At 50.6% G+C, this 9,201-nt stretch overlaps 1 protein-coding gene across 1 annotated transcript; it reads left to right on the top strand.

The window, feature by feature from the left end:
* Window positions 1-242: 242 nt before the first annotated feature.
* HAPLN2 (hyaluronan and proteoglycan link protein 2) lies at window positions 243-2,256 on the top strand. The gene is made up of 5 exons (XM_082834198.1): window positions 243-345; window positions 551-904; window positions 1,100-1,216; window positions 1,348-1,530; window positions 1,937-2,256. The coding sequence occupies exons 1-5, from the start codon at window positions 255-257 to the stop codon at window positions 2,215-2,217; spliced, it is 1,026 nt and encodes a 341-aa protein (XP_082690324.1). The 5' UTR covers window positions 243-254; the 3' UTR covers window positions 2,218-2,256.
* Window positions 2,257-9,201: the final 6,945 nt, after the last annotated feature.

Genomic DNA, 9,201 nt, shown 5'->3' with positions numbered 1-9,201 from the left:
GAAGGGATGTGAGAGAGGAGGCGGGATGGGCTCAGGAGGCCTGGCAGGGAGTGGAGCTAGTTACTGCCCCTCCCCCATTACCTTCCTTTTGCTAACAACTTCAGCCCCTTTTTCTGCCCTCATGGCTTCCAGCTGGACAGTCCCCTCTCAGGAATCCCTGATGGGAGATCTACCCTGTTCCCTCCACCCCATTCCCTTAGTCCTAAGGAATGCCCACCCTTTGTGCCCTGCAGACTGTGCTGGGCTGACTCCCCATGATGCAAGGCAGGATCAGTCTCCCCACTCTCTGCCACTTCCTTCTCCCTTGGGCCTTCACCACCTTCCACAGAGCCCTGGGGGACTCAGGTAAGACCTTAGCTCTGCCCAGAATCTGGGGAACAGTGGTGGGGAAAGTGGAAAGGGCAGCTGTTGGAGATACTCTGGGGCTGAGAGTCATTGCTGAGTGAGCAATGGAGCAGAGGGTTGGGGGAGCCTGGGGTAAGGGGATCTGGGTAGGCACTTGGGGCATTGAGGGTCGGGGGTTCCTGCCACTGTGGCCCCCTCTGCTCAGCGCCCCACCCTGGCCCCCACTACCTCCTGCCCCCCATCCACGAGGTCATTCACTCTCGTCGTGGGGCCACGACCACGCTGCCCTGCGTCCTGGGCGCCCCGCCTCCCAGCTACAAGGTGCGCTGGAGCAAAGTGGAGCCGGGGGAACTCCAGGAAACGCCCATCCTCATCACCAACGGACTGCACGCCCGGGGCTACGGGCCCCTGGGGGGGCGTGCCAGGATGCGAAGGGGGCATCGGCTAGACGCCTCCCTGGTCATCGCGGGCGTGCGCCTGGAGGACGAGGGCCGGTACCGCTGTGAGCTCATCAATGGCATTGAGGACGAGAGTGTGGCGCTGACCCTTCGCCTGGAGGGTGAGGCCCTTCGGTTACTGCCCCGCTCCTCTCCAGGGGTGGCTCGGCTGTCTCATCTCAGGCCTCCCAGGGCTCCTCCCCAGCCTCTCCCCCGCCTGCTCCCGGGGTCCCCCAAGCCCTTTTTCCTAGGCTGCACCGCCCTTCCTTCCCCCTCTCCTTCTGCCTGCCCTCCCCAGGCTGTCTGCCACCCCCCAGGTGTGGTGTTTCCGTACCAGCCCAGCCGGGGCAGGTACCAGTTCAATTACTACGAGGCGAAGCAGGCGTGCGAGGAGCAAGACGGACGCCTGGCCACCTACGCCCAGCTGTACCAGGGTGAGCAGCCGAACCCCGGCACCGCCCAGGCGCCCTCCGGGCTGTCACGTGGACCCCAGCAGTCGTCTGCTCCCGCCTGTGATGCCTCTGATCGCCCTACACAACCCCCACCCCCCGCCATCTCCCCCCAGCGTGGACCGAGGGTCTGGACTGGTGTAACGCGGGCTGGCTGCTCGAGGGTTCCGTGCGCTACCCTGTGCTCACGGCGCGCGCTCCGTGCGGTGGCCCAGGTCGGCCCGGGATCCGCAGCTACGGGCCCCGCGACCGGAAGCGCGACCGCTACGATGCCTTCTGCTTTACCTCTGAGCTGTCAGGTAAGGGGGCGGGGCTAGCCAGCCTCAGCACCGGAGGGGGCGTGGCCTGACCGGCTGCGAAGGAGGAGGATTCAGCCTGTGAATGAGGCGGGGCGGGGCGAGCGGGGCCAGGACCCGGACCTGAAGGATGGGGCCGGGAACGTAGAAGGCAAGTGGCTTGAGATCCCGGGCCAGCTCCGTGGTCTCTTGAAGGCCTCGCCCCTCCGTCACTCCGCCCACTCAGGCTCCAGCCTGTCTCCCGCAACCTCACCCGCACCCCCAGTCTCGTTACTCCCACTCCTCCTACCCAAGCTCGGACCCACCCGACCACACCTGCCCCCCCGACTCTGCTCCCTGGGAGTCTGAATCCCGCTGCGCCCCGGCTGGCCCTTCTCTGGATCAGTCGGTGACCCGCTTCGGTCCCCAGGCCAAGTGTTCTTCGTGCCGGGGCGGCTGACGCTGTCTGAAGCCCACGCGGCGTGCCGGCGGCGCGGGGCCGTGGTGGCCAAGGTCGGGCACCTCTATGCAGCCTGGAAGTTCTCCGGGCTGGACCAATGCGACGGCGGCTGGCTGGCGGATGGCAGCGTGCGCTTCCCCATCACCACGCCTCGGCCGCGCTGCGGGGGCCTCCCGGATCCCGGAGTGCGCAGCTTCGGCTTCCCCAGACCCCAGCAGGCGGCCTACGGGACCTACTGCTACTCCGAATAGGGGCCCACAGCGCCCCCTCCAGCGCGCGCGACAAAGCCTGGGAGTCGTGTCAGGGGTCTCTCGCCGCCCCTTTCCCGCGAGCCTCCCCTTCCATCAGACGAGGAGCAGTACCTCCTGACCCGCCTTTTCGGCCGAGGGCTGCAAGCCGAGGATCCCGACTGGCCCGGCGTCGGGGAGGGGAAGTGGTGGCGCACCCGGTGGCGGTGCGCGGCTACGACCCTCGGACCCGCGGCGATTCGCGCGCCCCGGCAGACGAGGCAGCCACTGCTAGGTGACGCAAGCGGAGTCCAGGGGGCATTAACTGACTTCTATATACAGCAATAAAATAACTCGAGGACTTTTTGTGTTGGGTGAAGCTGTAAGCGCGGCGGCGAGGCTTGGGGGGATGAGGGGGATGGCCTTGGACCCAGCGTGCTGACAGCGCGCCTAGGAAGACAGAGTAAGAGCAGAGGCTACTGCCCCTGAGGGGTGAACCTGCAAGAGAGTAGGGATTGCGAGGAGAGGGCACCAAAAATCCGGAAGAGAGTTGGATTCACCTTGGACGGCCTGGTCACGGATAGGAGCAAGTGAATCCAGGGTGGTGTTGTACCAGGCACCACGAGGGGGCGCCACACACTCACTTAAGATTACTCTAGTTCAAATCTGCCGGGAGCGCTCCAACCCCCGAGGCCTAGCCCCTGGGCACCACAGAACAAATACAAGGTGGACCTGAACATACTTCAAAATGTGTTTGTATCCTGCCAGTCTCCCAGAAGCGTTTCCATGATTGCTATTAAAGGAAGGAAAGTCATTCCGCTGTTAACAGCTGATGGGAAATTAAGCCCTCAGAAGGAGGAGGAGGTTAACGGACACAATAAGGTTCTCGCAGGGCTGATACTGCAGGGTGGTTATGTGCATTGGGTTTAGCGTTCACCACCATCACGACTGCCAGGACAAAAGTGGCAACTGGACCAGGGGCATTCTTAACAACTGGCTAAAAGAAACATACCAGTAACTCAAGAGACAAACTCCAATGTCATTAATTCATTTTCCTTAATATATATTATATTCTATGCATTTTATTTGTATGTTTGTTTGTTTATTACTGTTCAAGCAATCTAACTACACCACAGAAAGCCTGGGCTAGAGAATAGTCATGACTGGAGCAAAGGGTATGAACTTCCTAATGACACTTCATACATGTTGTAAAATTGCCTTCCAAGAGGATTCTTGCAATCATTGTCAAATGAATTCATCCCATGGGACTTTATATAAGGGACAGAGGATGACTGAATGAACATCATCTTCAATAATCCTCATATAGCCAATGAAATATTTGTTCCAGTTCTTAAGCTTTGGTTTTTTCATCTTGGTCATGGGATAATAAGATCTGCCTCCCAAGTTTGCTGTGAACAGTAATTGAGACAATGCATCGACTGCATAGTACATGCCTGGTACACATAAGAGGCACTCAGTAAGTGGTACCTATAATAATTAATGAGTAATAATGATAGTAACAGAACAAAAATAATCATTCCTATTCAGGTTCTTACTAGGCAGCCTGTAGTATCCGTTGTTGTATGGCACTGATTAGTCAGGATAAGCTAAATTATGCTGTGATAACAAAAAAACCCCAAATCTCAGTGGCTTAAAACATAAAGGTTTATTTCTCACTCTAGCTACATGTATTGTGGTCAATAATGGGGCTCTTCTCATTTTAGTTATTCAGGGACCCCAGGTGACAGAGCAGCTGCCATCTCATATGCCATCAATCACCATGCCAGAAGGAAAAAATAAAAAGAGCTCTGGAGGGTCTTATACAAGCAGTTAATAGCTACAGGCCCCAGGGACAACTGTCTTTTCCACAACTCAATTCTCCAAAACTAATTACATGACCCCACTCAACCAGAAGGGGGCAGCAAAGAGCAATCTTACTTTGACCTAGAAGTAGAATTGGAACTATTTGGTGAACAGCACCAGCACAAATGTTGACCACCAACAGCAAGGAGGGCTGTCTAAATTCTGGGGTATATTGGACATATTGGTAGTCACCCACTCCCCCAATCTTCTGGGTTTTCTAATGTTTGATTCTCTTAATATTTGAGTAATGTTCGATTCTCTTCCATTTGTCTTAGACAGGTGCTATGGAGTGAATGTTTGTGTCCCCCCACTCCTATTATGGAGTCAGAACCCCAGGAAGCCAAGATCTAAGGCCTTGCAGCTCAGCCTGTAGGAAGATGGCTTGTCTTCAGTATAATGCCTTCAGCATTTGTCAAGAGACCATATGAGAAACGGTCATGGGAGGAGATTTTCATTTGCTGCAAAGCTTTGTTTCTTTGCCCATAGAAACATATGACCACAAGTTCTTACAACTACTCTTCATATTGCTATTACTATTATTTTTTCGTTATAGAGACTTTAAAAGGTACTCAAAAAATAGAGGGAACAGAATAACAAATCCTCCAGCTTGACGATTTCAAAATTATCCTTGTTTCTTGAATCCTCTCATTTGTGTTTGTTTTTTGCTGGAGTATTTTAAAACAAATCTCAAATAGCCTATCATTTCACCTGTAAATACTCAGTATGTATTTCTCATATATAGTGACTTAAAAATAACCATAATTCTGGGAATTCCCTGGCAGTTCAGTGGTTAGGACTCCATGCTGTCTCTGCCAAGCGCCCAGGTTCAATCCCTGGTTGGGGAACTAAGTTACCACAAGCCACCCAGTGTGGCAAAAAAAAAAAAATTTTTTTAAACAAACAAGCATAATTTACTATCACACTCCTCCAACAAAATTAATGTTATCTAACATTTAGTTCATGATCAATTTCTCCTGAATGTCTAAAAATATAACTTTATAATGAGTTTATTTGCTCAAACCAGGATCCAACTAAGGTCTACACATTGCATTTGATTAGTTGTTTTGGGTTAATTTAAGTATCTTTTTTTTTTTTAACTTTTTTTTGGGGGGGCTGCATTGGGTCTTTGTTGCTGTGCACAGGCTTTCTTCAAGTTGCGGCGAGCGGGGGCTGCTCTTCATTGCGGCGCGCGGGCGTCTCATTGTGGTGGCTTCTCTTGCTGTGGAGCACGGGCTCTAGGTGCGTGGGCTTCAGTAGTTGCAGCGTGTGGGCTCGGTAGTTGTGGCTTGCGGGCTCTAGAGCCCACGCTCAGTAATTGTGGCGCACGGGCTTAGTTGCTCCGCGGTATGTGGGATCTTCCCAGACCAGGGCTCGAACCCGTGTCCCCCGCATTGGCAGGCAGACTCCTAACCACTGCGCCACCAGGGAAGCCCCTTTAAGTATCTTTTAAGCCATAATACTTCCTCCATTTTATCTATGCCATCTTGTTTGTTTATGTAACTCGGTCTTTTTCCTATCAGGTTTCCCACAGTCTTGATTTGGCGCAGTGTATCCTCAAAGTGTCATTTAATATATTCCTCCATCCCCTGTAATTATATTTACAAGTTTGATTAAATTAACACTCATTTTTTTTCCCCCAGGAGTATTTAATAAGTGACACTGCATACTTCCTCCTTCATCACATCAGAAGGCACATGGTGTCTGATTATTGGGCTAAAATAGTGATGCTAAGGTTGATCAGTGAATTCAGGTAGTGTAAGTCTGATCCACTCATTATAAAGTTCTTCACTGTATTAGTTTCCTACGGCTGCTGTAACAAACTGCCACAAACTTGGTGGCTTAAGACAAAGGAAATTTATTCTCTTACAGCTCTGGAGGCCAGAAGTCCAAACTCAAGGTGTCGGCAGTGTCACCCTCCCTCTGGAGACTCTGAGGAGAATTGTTTCTTGCCTCTTATAACTTCTGGTGTCTGGTGGTGTTCTTGGGCTCCTTTGGCTGCATCACTGCAATCTCCACCTCCTCCTTTTCATGTGCCTGTGTCTTTTCTTCCGTCTCTCATAAGGACACTTGTCACTGGGTTTGCCTCACCTGGCTAATCCAGGAAGATCTCATCTCAAAACCATTAACTGAATTCCAGGAATGAATTCATGTAATAAATGACATCCAAAAAGACCCTTTTCCAAGCAAGTTAACATTTGCAGATTTCAGGGATTAGGACGTGGATATATCTGTGGCCAACTGTCAGCTCACTACACTCATCAACTTTCTAATCTAATGGCTACTGATGATCACTGTCTAGATCCATTATTTCATTAGAAGTGCGAAATGGAGATGTTCTAATTTTGTCATTTCTCCTGCATTTATTAGCTGTGAATTGTCTATGAGGAAAAATTTCTCTTTATCCACTATTTTGTTACTCTGACATATAACCCATTCGGGAAGGTAGGATTAATGTTTGATTCTCTTCCATTTGTCTTAGATAGGTGCTATGGAGTGAATGTTTGTGTCCCCCCACTCCTCAAAATTCATATGTTAAAACCTTAATCCCTAATGTGCTGGTATTTGGAGGTGGGGTCTTTGGGAGGTAATGAGGTCACAAGGGTGGAGCCCTCATGATGAAATTAGTGCCCTTATAAGAAGAGACTTCGGAGAGCTTACTTTCTCTCTCTGCTCTCCACCATGTGAGAATACAACGAGAAGACAGTCATCTGAGAACCAGGAAGTGGACCCTCATCAGACACCAGATCTGCTGGCCTCCAGTACTGTGAGAAATAAATGTTGTTTAAGTCACCCTGACTATGGTAATTTGTTATAGCAGCCTAAACTGACTAAGACAACAGGGTTCCCTAAAAGCAGATGTGAGTCAAGACTTTGAGTGCAAGGAGGTTATCTGGGAGGTCATGCTAAGGAGCACTGGTATAGAAGTGGAGAATTGAGACAGGAAAGGGGAGGAAGCTAATGAAACGTTGTGATAGAGCAGGTGGAGCAACTGGGGCTCAGTCCTGCTGGGGAATTCTAGAAGGCAGTGTAGAACCTGTCTCAGGAAATCCCACCTGAAGGGCAAAGAAACTAAAATATTATTGGTCAACTTCCTGTCTGAAAGTTGAGGGCTGCGTCTGGAAGCATTAACCCTCTACCATTCCTGGCTAGCCCTGAGCACAAATATGCTCCCACAGCCAGAAAAAAAACGTCCCCAGGCAGAGTCACAGATGTTCTCCCAGAAGCCTTCCCCTTGCAGAGGTGAATGCAAAGAATAGGGGTCGCAGCTATGCTAAACCCTTTGCACTGTCATCCATTTGTGCCTCCATGATAAGATCACTTTGTCCCCTCACCGATTCTTCAAGGTCATGGCTGATCGCAATTTCTAATTCATTAAAAAGAAAGTCTTGGGCTTCCCTGGTGGTGCAGTGGTTGAGAGTCCGCCTGCCGATGCAGGGGACACGGGTTCGTGCCCCGGTCCGGGAAGATCCCACATGCCGCGGAGCAGCTGGGCCTGTGGGCCATGGCCACTGAGCCTGCGCGTCCGGAGCCTGTGCTCCGCGACGGGAGAGGCCGCAGCGGTGAGAGGCCCGCGTTCTGAAAAAAATCAAAAACAAAAACAAACAATAAAAGAAAGTGTTGGGAATTTCCTGGCTGTCCAGTGGTTAGGACTCTGTGCTTTCACTGCCTAGGGCCCGGGTTCAATTCCTGGTCAGGGAACTAAGATCCCCCAAACTCCATGGTACAGTCAAAAAAAAGAAAAAAGCATCTTATAACAATAAGGTTAGTGGGACAAACAGTTGCTGCAGTTGGTTCCAAGGCCGTAATCAATATTCAACTGTTGGTCTATGAGTCTTTCACAATGGACAAACGCTGACCTTCATCCCTGAAGGCCTCAGCCTTTCATTACCGTGCCCTTAACAGGCCAACATTGCTGTAACTGCCTGTTCAGGATTACCACCAGACATGGGATAATCAAGATCAAACATCTTGGCCAGTATAATTCTTTTCTTTGTTTACTGGTCAGTTGGCATGAGGCGCCCAAATGACCCAGAAGTTGCTATAGCCTTAGGTTTAGTGATACCCTTACTGTGACACCTGGTGGATGCATCTCCCACTCCAGGAACTATGGCTTCTAATCCTGCAGAGCCTAAATGTATAGGTACAGGAAGCACAAATTCCCGAAGTGGGTCACTGGTGAGAGGGATATTGCTTCTTCCGTATCCTGGTTCCGGTACCCATGATTTTTACCCGTGGGATACAGCACCATGGAATGGCCATTGGTTCAAATATATATATATATATATATATATATATATATATATATATATATATATATATATACTGTGTTTTGAAGGCCAGTACCTCAATCCTAGAGGATGTTTTCCCCAAGCTGGTATTTAGATGTGGTGTGAAGAGGCCATACTAACGTACTATCAGGTTGGCACTTTCAAGGAGATATGGTGCATTGTAGGGCCAATGGATCCTGTGGTCATGTGCCCACTGTCACATTTCCTTCACTATAAAGTTGATCTCCTTGGTTAGAGGTGCTACTATATGGGATCTCATAAGGATAAACCATTTCCTTCAGGTCCTTGGTTATAGATATTGGTGATGGCCAAAGCACTTGGGCAGGAAAGGGAAATCCATATCTGGGATATGCATTAATCCCAGTAAGGAGTTACTGCTCCACTCTCCAAACTGAAAGAGGTACATTGTAATCAACAGGCTTCCCAGTGGCCGGTTGATCTCTTTGAGGGAGGGTACCATGTTGAGGCTTTAGCATCTGTCTCTGCTGTTGACAGGCCGAACATCCAGCATTGGCAGTAGCTCGATCAGCCTTGGTGAGAGGGAGCCCATGCTGGTGATCCCTTATATAGTCCCCATATTCACTGCCACAACTACTCCATTCATGGGCACATTGTGCAAGCCCTGGCACCGCGGAGGACAAAGGCTGGCTGTTATCCACTGGAGTCCTTCTGTTCCCCTAGCTGTTCAATGTCTCCTCTGCAGTGAATGCTCTCAAACAGTACTGCCATCAGACACAATGTCCACTCCTGTAAGTCCATCCATATAGCCCTTCCCTAGACTTCTTATCTCTAGCCTTCCAGTTGTGCCCTTTCTGGCCTGACCTACCAAGCCATTTGCCACTGCTCAAGAGTCCAT

Source organism: Leucopleurus acutus (assembly GCF_964270905.1).
Source record: "Leucopleurus acutus genome assembly, chromosome: 2".
Taxonomy (NCBI): domain Eukaryota; kingdom Metazoa; phylum Chordata; class Mammalia; order Artiodactyla; family Delphinidae; genus Leucopleurus; species Leucopleurus acutus.
The sequence above is the reverse complement of the archived record's forward strand: the minus strand, read 5'-3'. Positions and strand labels throughout refer to the sequence as shown.